At 40.8% G+C, this 13,396-nt stretch overlaps 1 protein-coding gene across 1 annotated transcript in view; it reads left to right on the plus strand.

Moving 5' to 3' along the window:
- The first annotated feature begins 650 nt into the window (after positions 1 to 650).
- The window catches only part of ABCB7 (ATP binding cassette subfamily B member 7), a 35,589-nt gene continuing 22,843 nt past the window's right edge, over positions 651 to 13,396 (plus strand). The window contains exons 1-4 of the mRNA XM_053990230.1: positions 651 to 838; positions 6,652 to 6,729; positions 8,208 to 8,294; positions 13,009 to 13,128. Of these exons, the coding sequence (XP_053846205.1) occupies positions 665 to 838; positions 6,652 to 6,729; positions 8,208 to 8,294; positions 13,009 to 13,128 (459 nt within the window). The 5' untranslated portion in view covers positions 651 to 664. The remainder of the gene's footprint in view (positions 839 to 6,651; positions 6,730 to 8,207; positions 8,295 to 13,008; positions 13,129 to 13,396) is intronic.

A 13,396-nucleotide genomic window follows, 5' to 3' on the forward strand; every position in this document is an offset into this window, starting at 1 on the left:
ACCATAGCGGGGCCGAGGGCTGCTCATCTCCGGGCTCCATGACAGGGCAGAGGGCAGCCCCTCTGAGGGTGCAATGGCAGGACTCAGGGCTGCTCCTCTCTGAGTCGCATGGTGGGGCTGAGGGCTGCCCCTCGCTGGGTTCCAAGGTGGGGCTGAGGGCTGCACCTCTCTGGGTGCCATGGTGGGACTGAGGGCTGCACCTCTCTGGGTGCTATGGTGGTACTCTGGGCTGTCCTCTCAGGGCACCATGGTTCAGGACACCTCCTTTCGTGGCACCATGGGGAATGAGGGCAGCTTCTCTCAGGGTGCCATGGTAGGGCTGAAGGCTGCCCTTCTCAGGGTGCCATGGCGGATCTGAGGGCAGGCCCTGTCAGAGTGCTATGGGGGTGCTCAAAGCTGCCCATCTTGGGCCACCATAGGGCAGCCCCTCACACAGAATGCCAGACAGAGGCCCAGGGCAGCCCGTCTCTGTCCGCCGCGATGGGTCTGAGGGAGCCCTTCTCGCGGTCCCGCCAGGGTGGCTCTCAGGACAGCCGAACGCGGCTGCCGCCACGGCACCACGGTCCAGCTTCCCCTCAGGGCGGCCAGACCCGGCCAGACCCGCCCCGCCCCGCCCGCGGGTCCGCCGCCGTCCCACAATCCCCTGCGCCCCGGCCCTCGCAAGATGGCGGTGCTGGGGGCACCGCGGGGCCTGGCGGCCGCAGCCTCCCGCAAGCGGCGGCTGCTGCTCGCCCTGGCCCTGCTGCGCCCGCCACCCGCCGCCGCCGTCGCTTGCTTCTCCGTGGGGACGATAGGGAGCGGACGGCGAGGCGTCCAAGCCGCCTCGGTGGGCTCACAGGTGTGTAGGGGCGCCGAGGCGGGCGGACGGGCGGTGAGGGGCTGGGAGGGCGCTGGTGCCCGCAGCGCTGTTCCGCCGGCTCTGCGGGCACCGCCCGGTTCGTCCTTGTCTTGCCGGTATCGGTGCCCGCCGCCCCGGTATCGGTGCCCGCCGCGCGGGGCGGCCCGGGGCTCTCGGCGGCCGCGACCCGCGGGGACACCCGGAGGGGCCGGGGTGTCGTGGGGTCTCCTTGGGGACAAGCATTGAAAGCCTCCGTGTCCTTGAAGCGAACGCTTTGGATGTGTGTGTAGTGAGGAACTTGTGCTGGCAGCTAATTGTGCCGCTGTGTGCGGAAAGGCAGTTGGAGTTGGAATGCTGTCTGTCAGCTAGGGAAAGCTGTTATATGTCCTAGTGAATTGTTTTTTATTGCAAGTAAAGTACTGAGTACTTTATCTCAAACTAAGTCCAGCTTTCAGCAATTCACGTGCATTTTTCAAAGTGGCTTAAGGAAGCGTATCCCAAAGACTTAGGGAATGAACTTTCATAAACTCTCACCTTGTAATTCTGTTTGATAATAAACTTTTTTATCCTCTCAGATTGCTGCTGTTTATGAGTAACTTCTCTTTGTCACCCACCTTGATTAGTTTTTCCTGACAGGCAGAATTCTGTCAGACACTACAGTCAACTTCATGTTACTAGATGAGATGAGCAGGACTGAAAGGGTAAATTTTGGAGGTTTTAATTTTTAAACTTGTGCAGGAGGCTGAGAGCTAAAGTCGATGCAGATCAAATATTTTACTCATGTATTTGCATACATTAAAATACACCTGAATACTCAGTATTGTCTGGTGTTCCTGGAGACATATTTCAGCTGTTAGGGAACAAACAGCAATGTTATCGTGGTGATGAATAGAAGTATTAATTATATTCCTGCTTTCCTTTTGAATGACTTTATTTTCATGTGAGAAATGCCAGTCCCTGCTGATCAGTTTTAATTGCTATGTGTCACTAAATGTGGATTTGCACTAGATTTGCTGAACTAGAAAGCTAATACTGCATCTGTGGGATATATATATGTGTGTTCATATCTTTGGCTTTTTTGCATTAGAAAGTGGTCAATGAATGCATTTTTTAATGGCCTGGTAATGAATTTTCACTTTTGCATCAAGCTCTATTTGGCTGAAAATTAGATTTCATGAAATGCATGAGCATTTGTTTTATTAAACAAAAACTCTTAACAGGAGGCTCAAACTTAACTGCTCTGGACTTCTTGGTTATAATGCCCTTCAAAATTTTGGGACATGTTTTTTCAAGCATTTAGATAAATTTGCTGACAGAGGAAGATGTGTTTTCCTGACAGTAAGGACTTTTCCTGGTGTGGCACAGTTACACCAGAGCTCCTCACTGCTGGGGTAAAACCCATGAACTCCACAGCCACAGCTCTGCTTTAATTGATGTAATTACACAAATAGCAGAAGTTTGTGGCACCAGAACTGGGTCAGTCAAGAGTTGTGCCTGTTACAGCTCAAGCTGGTGAATAGTACAGCCATAGCTTAACTCCTGAGGAAAAATGGGATTAAAGGAATGAAGAACGTTTGGTAAAATGACTGTAAGAGCAAAGGTGTACCCATTCTTTTTGAAAAAGTTAATTTCAAAGACTTGGCTCTCATCCTTCTACTCTGCTTTGCATTCATGTGGTATGTGGTCCCCTGACTTCATAGTTTCATGTCTATTGTAGGTTTTTTTTAAGCTTACAGTTAATTGTAAGCCTAATTGTATTACAATACAATATATGTGTTTTCTATGATACTGAGTACCATGAGAGTCAAATACAGTAGAGTTGTTTGGGTGCTGTTGCTTTACAGATTCAAATCTTTTTTTCCCCTCACATTTATATTTTTCAGTAGTTTTGATTAGAGTCTTGCTTTTCTGAATAGTAAGGCATGTAACATTTGTGTCCTGCAGAGGAAAAAAGCTAAATTTATGGAGGGGAAAACCAGGTTTCAGGAACTGGGATCAGGCCTCATTTCTTTGATATTGAGATCAGCTTGTATTTCCATAACCACAGTTCCTTCAGTTCACCCTCCCCTGGTTGGAGCAGGCAGGGGTTCATCATGTCCAAACTTGTGTTTGGAATTTAGGATCTTCTGAGTAGAGAGCTGGCATGCTGGCTTGATAAACTTTCACGAGTAACTGAACAATTGCTGTTGGGTTTTTTCCTAGGAAACTTGTGGGTTTTTTTTTTTTTTTTTTTTGGTGGTGTGGTTTTTTTTGGTGGTTTTTTGTTGTTTTGTTTTGTTTTGGTTTTTTCCCTTTTTTTTGTTTTTTTTTTGGGTTTTTGTTTTGTAGAAGTTTGCTTATATTCAAAATAAAAGCAATGGCAAATTCTGTTCAGTGTTAATATGGAAATTAAATTAATCTAAAAATTAGTTAAATTAGCTAATTGGGAAAAAAATAGGTTTTGACTGGAAGGGTTGACCAACCCTCAACTAAGGATAATTATTTTTCTAGGAAACTTTCTAAGCAAAGAAATACATTGAGAAGTTTTTTTGGGGAGAACTTTGGCAGTTGTAGAAAACAGAGCTGTGTAAATGTTTGTAACTGTAACAGTACAAAATAGAGGCTTTTCCCTTCCATTATCTTGCCCTTCCAGCTGCTAGTGATAAAGAGCTTGTTCTTCTGCATAACTTAATAATATCCCTTGCACTGGCAGGGGTTGCAAGAGAAGTTTCAGGTATTTTTGTTACATTTATTTATAGTTTACCTTGTTTTTTTATTTATTTATTTTCACCTGAAGCTTGGTCTATTCTGTAAAATGGTACTGATGTTTATTGTCCAGATATTTCATGTGTTTGTGTGCACTGCTAAATTCTCTTCTCTGGACTCTGAAGGTGCAGTTGGACAGTCCCTGGCAGTCAGCAATCCTCACTGCTAAGTACCTGCTTTGTATGGGGCTATTTGAAATGCCCTGAATTTTACAATCTCTTTAGAGAGGTGTTGCTGCAGAGCAGCAATCCCATGTGTCTGCCTATAAAAATGGACATCTAAAATTGCTGTGAGGAAGGATGCTCCATCCCTGGAAATGTTCAAGGCCAGGTTGGACGGGCTTGGAGCACCTGGTCTTGGAAGGTGTCCCTGCCCATGGCAGAGGGTGACACTGGATGAGCTTTAAGGTCCCTTCCTTTGCTCTGTGCACATCCATCCAAGTGTCCAGAGCAATTGCACATTGGCCACTGGTAAATGTAGCTCCAGTTAAGTTTATATTATTCATACTGGTGGCAGTTTAGCCTATCTTTATACCAGAATATTTCTACCTTTTTCTCTTATTTTCCTCCACTCTTTCCTATGCATTATTTCTTTTCTTGCCTTGTAAACTCAGCAGGATTAATTGTGGGACTTAAATGCTGCAGAAGAACTTGAATCCCACCTTCAGTTATCTTTTCTGTTACAGTTAGTGTAAAAAAAAAAAAAATCTCCATGAGATGAGTGCACCATGTCTGGAACACAGCGTATCATATTCCAGAGAGAAGTATCTAAGTGTGGGTTTGACCTTGCACAAATGTGTTTAATCCCTGTTGTTTGTTTGCATTTGTAGTATTTAAACTACTACCCACAGTCATGACCCTTTAACAACATGACTTTTATGTTCAATCAGTACTAGACATCTGTTTCTTCCTTTAGAGTTTGTAGAATCATATCCAAAAATACTTTAAAAGAACATAATGGTGCAGAGTCAAGCATTCAGGAGTCAGGAAATGTCAGAATTCAAGTTCCCTGCATTATTTCTTTAATTCTGAAATAAGCAGGACTTGCTCCTGGTTCTTTAAAGCAATAACCTGTTTCTTTTATGTGTTGTGATTAGATTAAAGTATGGCTTTTCTTTGTAGTCTTAAAGCTCCTGGGAGCCCTGGTGAGGGAAAGTGGAGTCCTAAGTCTTCCTGCAGGATGTGTGGAGAGTGGCAAGGAAAGCTGCAGCCTCTCTCATTTGGGCAGTTTTGCTGTCTGTACTGTGATGGTCAGAGGAATTACCAGTGGATGAAATTGTTCACCTTGTTTTAACTCTTTGTTTCTTTGCTCAGATTTGTTTTTAGCAGGAGCTTGAGAGAGGATTGAAACCTCCAGTCTTCGAGGCTCACGACTGAAAATAAGTCTCTCTGTGTATCTTGTGCAAAACCTTTAGTGTTTTTGCTGTCTTAACCCCATGACAGTTCATAGCTTCAGTCAAGAAACTAGGCTATTTATCTAATGCAGTAATTGAGACCAAATCTGCTGGTATTTCAGTAGAAGTTTTTTTTCTGTGATGTTGTTTGCTTCATATTTCAGTCAGAAGTGAACTCTGAGAACTTTGAGGTCAAAAGAGACGGATTTTTAGTAAAACATTTTTATGATGTCCTGTGTATACACTCCAGAAAACAGTAATTAGCTACTTTCCAATACTGCTGAAGCATCATAATTTTTCCATTGTATTTTCTGTTTATGACACTGTCATCATTCCTGTGGAAAATGTCTTGCTTTAGATGGAATTCTTGGTGCTGACACAAAGCTGTTGAGTTAGGAGTGCATCTACAAGGAAGTGCTTTAGAAATGCAACTGCTTTGTTTAACCCAGGTCTTGGAAGTATCAGAATGGTTCACCCAGGCCAGTTAGCTCTGCTAAATGCAAAATGTATAATTAGGATGTTCACCCTTCCTCTGTATATAATGTCATATAATAGAAATGTTTGGAATAGCAGATCCATGTGATGACTTGTGGAGAAATACTTTTAATTTTCTTTGAAATGACTCATGAAATTATTACTTAAGTGTCTTAGGAAGAAAAGGATGTTTAAGCAAGGTATAAAATATATGCTGGTGCTGCTGTTTGGCAAGGTTAAAATTACCCTTTTTTATGATCAAGTTCCTTTTTTTTTCCTTCTTTTGCTGTTTGTCCTTTGCCCTGGGCTGGTGAGCAGCTCTTTGGCTCTTTTGCTCTTGGTGTGATTGTTATATGGGGTCAGGGGTATGGTTAATTCTGTCACAGAGCAGTGAAAGATGGAATACTGAGTGTCAGAGCTGATGTGGCACCATCAGTGCTGACCAGGAGAGGTCCCTGTGTTTTGCCATGGGGAAGCAGTGCCAGCCAGTCCCTCTGAGGAAAACAAACGGTCCTTTTAAACTATTTTGGCCCTTTAAAACATAAAAGCATGGATTGCTTTACAAGGTAACATGTAGAGCGTGGTACAGTTGGTGGCAGCTGTGTATTACAGGTTAAGGTGCATTGAAGGATCTGTGAATATTGCATAAATTGTGTCCTGATAACCTAGAACTTGTTGCCAGCCCTGCTCATAGTCCCAGTGCTTCCCAGGCAAAAGCTGTAGCTTGGATTTGCCTTCTGGAAGCAAGCAAGGCAGGAGCTGAGCTAAGAGGAATTGGGAATGGCAGAGCCCATAAGCATAAAAATAACATTTCTTAATGAAAAAACAGGACAAAAGACTATTTGAAAGAATTCAGAAGACAACCTGGGAGAAAACTAAAATGAGAGGAAAGGGAAAACTGGGCTTTTGTTGTACAGAAGAAACAAAGTCTGATGAGAGTGGGGATTCAGGGAAGAGAAATTCAGTTCATTGTCACTGAGCATTTCTGATGTGTGGATGTAATTTATTTTACAGCTGCTCCCCACCAATTTTCTTTTTCTTTGGTCAGTTGTTAAAAAACAAAGCCATCTGCCTTCTTTTCATGTTATGCTTGTTTACATAAACTAGATGAATATTCTCTGAATGTGAAGTGCATGTTCTGCATGACTCTGTTTTCATTTCTCTTTTTTTTTTTCTTTTTTCCTCCTGTTTTATTCTGTAGATTCCACCAATCTGCAGGCAAGGATCATGGCACAGTCTGAGAGGGAGTTATTCAAGACCATTATTGGAGCATTCAGAGGTGGGTATAAATTGTTCTTTCAACTTGCAGGTCATGAGAAACTTAAGCCTTTGGAGCATCTTTCAGTTTAGACTGCTGTTACTTTTATTTTTTTAAATTTCACTATTTACAGTTCTGAAGTTAAATAGCAACTTATGTTTCTGCCCCTAGAAATCTTTTTGAATCCCTGCAAACCAATGGTAACACACAAACTTCAAAAAAGAGTTCTTAAAAGTGTGAGTTTTGCATGGTGATATTTAGATTCATTTATTAAATACTGTGAGTTTTCCTCACTGTGTAGGGCTTTATTCCTTCAAAATTCTGCTTAAGGTGTTGAATAAATTGAGAATATTCTCATAACTGAGTGCCATAACTAAGTCAGGCTCTTACTCCTATCAGGTCTGCTTGCCTTAAAACCAGTGCAAACACAGGGAAGATGCAATTTTTCTTGTTCGTGGAAGAATTGACATATTTCTGAGTAACACACTTGTTTGAAAGAAGCTGAGAAATGTGTTTGTCTTGCTTTTCTTTTTTGTTATTAATTATAAAATAATAACTACTCATAACTGACTTAAGTAGCTAAAATCTTGTGAGGGTCATTGTGACCTCAAAGCATGAAATTTACTTAGATTGTGTTTTTTGGATGCTTTTCTTTAAAATGTGAAAAGTGACATTTTGATTTGGGAAACCCTGGAGTCTGCTATCAACCAACATACATAAAATAAGATTGCTAATGAGCTTTTACATAAGTTGAACCTGGAAATTGTCAACATGTAGCAAATCTTTTAAACAAAAAGCAGATTCTTTTTTGAAAAGGTTTAACAGGTCCTTTGTTTGTGGCAGGCACTTTGAACTTGGAAAAATGCCTGGTGGTAGTGAGTTATTTTTTAGTACATCTACATGCATCAATAAATTCAGAAACTTTCTCCAGGGAATCTTGGCTACATGCTAAGAGAAGTGAGCATTTGTTTTTAACAAGCAGGTTCTTTTCCAATCTGCCCCTGTACATGGATTGCAGCAGGGCCTCTGGAATGGGATAACATGTGCCCATTCCCATGCTGGTAGGAAAGACAAGTGTGAAGCAGATTTATCTGGTTTTTTTTTTGCCCTCAAGTAAAGTTACTCTTACACACATGGAGAGAGTATTATTGCTTAAATGTGTTCCACTTTACATATTAATGTGCCTGAGTATGGTTATCCTCCAAAACCTCAAGGTTTTTCTGTGTTCTTCGGCTCATTTTCAGTATTTAAGGATCTGTTATCTTTCCCTCCTGGCTGCTTGGAACATGGTCTTTGCTGCTAGGATTGTTATATCCCTTTTTGTTATTGTTTTCTTAAGCAGGGCAAGGTTTTTAGAGGGAGGTGAGATCTTTTATTAAAACAAGTTTAAACTGTTTGATGATGAGGGAGGTAAAACAAACCAGTAGTTTTTCTTTCTGCTGGTTTTTATGTGCCTGTTTCCTGAGGTTCTTGCAAATTGACTTTTCATTTTCACACAGATCCTGCCCAGGTGGCAACTGATGGAGAAGAGGATGTGTTGGCATGGCCATGCTGGTGGAGGGCTTCACACAGATCCAAAAGAAGGGGTAAAACTTGCTCAATTATTATTGCTTTTTAAATAAAAAATGTTATCAGCTTCCCCAAAAAAACCCTAAACCTAAAAGCAACAATTTGTCCAAAATTCTCTTGGTAGATATATAAATGTTGTAGTAGATACTGTTAAATTGTTGATGTAGACTTGCTAGCTCTTAAATCACCAAATATTTGTGATAAAGGTGTTGAAGGGCTTTTTTTTGTTTTATTAAAAATACCATTTTACTGTTATACACTCCCTTGAAATTGCCCTGGATTAGATTCTTTTGATGGAAAACACGTTTTCTTGTCATGCACTAGTCTGTTGATCTTGTTTGTGACTGATATTTCCCTGTGACTTGGCAGACAGGATAGTAGAAATCAGCTCGTGGGTTATTGCATCAGTTGGTAAAATCACCCTTGAAATGGGAGGGGAGAGAAGCAATTAAACTGTGTGTATTTTTACTTGGAATTAATGGTAATACATCTGGTATATTTTGACTGTATTTCTATTCAGGAAGCACATTAATGTAATGATGATGGTCTATGAGGAGAAGCAGGATCTTTTATTAGACCAAATGATTACAATCAGAAAATGAGGCAAACTTTTGGTTAAAACAGGACAGTATCAACTGTGTGATTAAAATTGCCAAATCAAAGCTCTTGAGTGTACAGAACTTCCATCTTCTCATTTCCTGGGCACACTTATTTCTGATGCTTTGTGTATTTGCAGAATCATTCTGTGTGAATGGTTATAACTTGTTCAAACTTGGGTGGAATCTTCCCTAAAATTAATGAAGACCACATTGATGACAAACAATTTGCAGTTTCAGAATCCAGGTCTTTCAGGGCTGCTTTGCTGGTTTAACTGTTCTGAGGATGTCTCTCCTACAGCCTCAGTTGCAAAGAAATTGAAGAGTTCAATTTAGGATTTTCTTTCAAGTTTTCATTTGGGAGTAGAGTTGTCCCTTCAGTGAATCCAAACCTGTTTGTGCTACAGGCAGAAGTCAGAAGAAGTGTATGTTTTATAGTAAGATGAATTTCATAACTGAGGTGTAGCCAGCTTGTTTCAGTAAACACCTGTGATCTTTTCTGCATGAGGCACAGGGGGAAACAAAATAATTGGCCATCTCCAGTCAGTGGTACCAATGGCTCTGCATGTAACATTAACTTCAAACTCATTTTAAGACCCTCCTTGCAACACATGTAAGCTCTTTTCAGAGATTTCCTGGGCAAAACAGACTTCAAACCTTCCTTCTCTGTTTCACATATTTAAATTTCAGGGTTTTCTTTGGTCAGAAAGGAAATGAAAGGTTCTGTTTACCACAGCACAAGTAACCTTAAGGGATGTTGGATGTTCTTTAACACTAAAACTCACTAGCAATCTATTATCCAAAAATTTTGATGCCAGATGATATTTTTTAAATTTACTGTCAGTGTAAAATTCCATTGACATTCTCCCTTCAGCCACTACTTGCAGCTATTCCTGTATCAATCAATCCCTTAACTTCTTTATTCTAATAAATGCAGCTGAAATGTGGTTAATACAGGACATGGTCAGTTAAGGCTGTTGTCTAACTAAACAAACACCAGCTGTCCAGGAGAAAGCAGCAAGAACCAGCTGTGGAAGAGCTGAAATGTGTGGAGAGTGGAAAAAAACAGGGTAAGGTTGGGTTTGCCGTGAATTTCTCAGCAAAACTGAAGGGAAGGAAATACTTTGCTGCTCCAAGTGCAGTTCCTGTATCTCATGTATACAGGCACTTGTATTCAGTGTGTAAAAATACTGGCACCCCATTTACGACATTTTTCCCGCTAGGATTATACTTCTAGGAGAACTGCAGGTGAGATACCTGTCAGCTCTATTACACCTTTCCCTATTCCATATCTTTTCTGACAAACCAGGCTGTTTATTCTGACTTTGGGAGTGACATTTTAAATTGCCCCTTTTACAGCAGCTTCTGCAGGTACAGAACTGAACCCTAAGGGTGAGCACAGAGTGAAGGGCACATTTCCTTCATCTCACATATAACTACTAAAGAAACTTACACTTTTTTAAATTCCAAAATAACATTTTACTTACAGCAGAGGCTGCTGTGCTGAGTACTGAGATCAGAACTGATCTTTACCAGCTTTGGGGGATTTTTTTGGTGCTGGTTGGGAGAATAACTTCGTGCAGGGGGAGAAACTTCTGCTGGTACAATAAAAGGGATGATAGAGCTCCTCGAGGGAGCACACAGGGAGCCAGAATTGTGTCCTTCTCTCTTCATCAGCAGTGACAGCTTAAATTCATGTCAAATTACCACTTTCTTGTATCCCATTTCTGACAGCTCATCATCCTGGCCCAGGCTTTATCCACCAAGTGACAGGGTCAGCCCAGTGAATGCCTTGCAGTGCTCAATAACCATGGAGATGGTGAAGAGGAATTATAGCTTTCTTTTTCCCCCCCCTCTTTAGGTATTTTAAAAGGTCCCAGAACCTGGATGGGATGGGTAGAAGGGAAAGGAATTTGGTCAATGGTCTTTCTTTTGCAAGTAATCTTCAGTATTACATAGAGTGTTTTAAAACCATGCTGCATTCAAAAAGAGGAAAAGGTTTTCCTTCTTTGCTCCCTGTTGTATTAGATTTATAATATTTTTCCTTCCATTCCTTGCATTTCTGTAGAAATAGACCTGTAAAGAAAATGTAAAACATTACTACCTTTTAAAAAGAGGTAAAACAAATTCATCTCTTAACCTTTTTATGTACCTCAGAGAATCAAAAAAGGGCCTGAGTCCATTGAACAGATTGCTCATTTTAATTCTTAATGTTGCCACTTGCATATTTAAACAAAATTTAAACTCATGTTTCTGTACAACAGTAACATTTATTTCATGGTAAACTTTGATGTAATATGTGTGCATTTTGCATCCTTTGATATTCCTTCTTGTTCCTTTGCAAGGCCTTTGGCAAGTGAGTTGCTGCCTCCTGACTTTTTTCTAAATGGATTTACTTCTGTCACTGTTCAGAGCCATGAAAAAAGGAAATAGATTCCTCGTTTGCAGCCAATATATTTTGTTCCTTTTAATAGGTTTTCTGTGCTAAGTCTGCCTAGCCAATAGCAACATATAATTAGAACTGCTCTGATTGCACTTTTGTATCTTCGGTGTTAATGTGGTACCATTTTTTTTAACTTCCTTTTAACCTGTAAATGGTGATCAAAGATATTTTCCACGTGTTTGAACTGCTTTTTATGCATATCCTTGGCTCAAATGGAAAGATTCATGTATATGCTGCAGCAGGTATCTCCATCTTTTAAGTGGGTAAGACACAACAGAGGCACTTTTGCATCCTCTCTCCAATGACAAATCTCAATATACCCATTTTTTAAAAGTAGTTTGAAATGTGCTTATCTTGCGTAATGTTCCGATACATTTGCAGTGACATTTGGTGACAAAATGCCTTGGTTTTGCTTGAAGCTGTGACTAGAAAAAATGAGATGAACTTCCTGGTGCTTTTAAAAGCTTACCTTTATAGGATTGGCTTCCCTGGTTGCCTCAGCAATTTTACCTTTTAACACACCTCTCCTTTCTTGCTTATTCACCCCAGACCTTAACAGAGAATTTCTTTTCTAATTTGGTTTGTCCTCAAACAGTAAGATTTATTATAATTCTCCCCCTTCCTACTGACTTTTGTCACAAGACTCATCTTTGAAAAGTGTGCACTTTTTGTTTCCCTCCCTCCTCCCCACTACAAAATATTGCCTGAAATGGGGAGATTAGCTGCCCTTGCTGCCCTCCTTTCCGTCTCAGATAACCCTCATGTCTCTCAAGTTAACCCCAGTGTAGCCAACACAGAAAAATGACTTGTTGATACTTGTGCAGTGTTGCTGCACATCCTCTTGTCCTCAATTAGGAAACGTGGTTTAGGCTGCAGTTAATTTAGCTTGGGAGTTCAGTGGGATTATCAGAAGTGTCAGTGATAACCATCTGTCCATCTGGAAAATAACCTACCTTGCTGTGAAAAAATACAGCAACCAAACCCAACAACAGAAAAATAATCCCAAAGCAAAACTTAAAATAAACCCAAACAGGAAAAATAATGTTTTTCAAGCTATCTTATTAAATGGATTGTGCTCTTACTTAGAGCAGAATTTGAGATTTGGAGGAGAGCCTATTTAAAGAATTCAGTTAAAATTGTTAAGCCAGGACGTGGCCATGTACATCTTCTGCCTTGTGAAGCCTGATGATCCAGTGTCAGGGAATGTTCTCCAAACTATTTATGTTTGTTGTGGACTTTTCAGGCTTCCTTCTTGCCTTAGTTATTTTGTTAATGTGTTAATTTTTTTGCATTTCTCTCCTACTATTTTAAATATCTTCCAAAAAAGAAGTAGCAAGCCCTTGAATTTTGTACAGCAATCTTGAGGAGATAAAAAAGAAGGGTCAGTTTGTTTGTTCTGTGAAGTATTTCAAGGTGGGGAGTTGTGGCTTTCTCTGTGTTCCAGTTGTAGCCAGCCAGACTTGCAGTCTGGAGAACATGGAACATTTTAATAGCATGTCATGGATATAAACCTAAAAACTTCCACCTTGAAACATTCATAGGCAGTCTTAGTCTCAGACATTGTCAAGTGTCTGTTTCCTATCAAATAAAATACAGAAGTGATCCAATTGTATAAAATTCATTCTTATTTATAGTTATTATACTTCCCAAGTCTCTTTGTAAGGCAGTGCCTTTGTTTGTCCTTTCCCACAGCTGAAGGAGATTGATGCCAAGAAGATCATCCGGGCAATGCTGTCCTACGTGTGGCCCAAAGACAGGCCTGACCTGCGGGCCAGGGTCGCCATTTCCCTGGGCTTTCTGGCAAGTGCCAAGGTAAGAACAGATACTTGTTGTACTCTCACAGTTGCTGTTCATCTGTACAAGGAATCGTTTTCTTTTCTAGTACTGATGGGCTTTTACACTCTTAAGATGTCTGGGTTTTTCACAGGAGCGTATATGAGAAATGATAGCTTGGATTTTGGAGCAGGATGTATCTGCAGGTAATGTTTAGGGAGGTGATGATGACAACTAGAATTTTTGTTTCCCTTGATCTCATTAGTTTAGCCCAGGATTTTCCATTGCTGGTTAATTATTTACCTCA

Source organism: Vidua macroura, chromosome 14, assembly GCF_024509145.1.
Source record: "Vidua macroura isolate BioBank_ID:100142 chromosome 14, ASM2450914v1, whole genome shotgun sequence".
Taxonomy (NCBI): domain Eukaryota; kingdom Metazoa; phylum Chordata; class Aves; order Passeriformes; family Viduidae; genus Vidua; species Vidua macroura.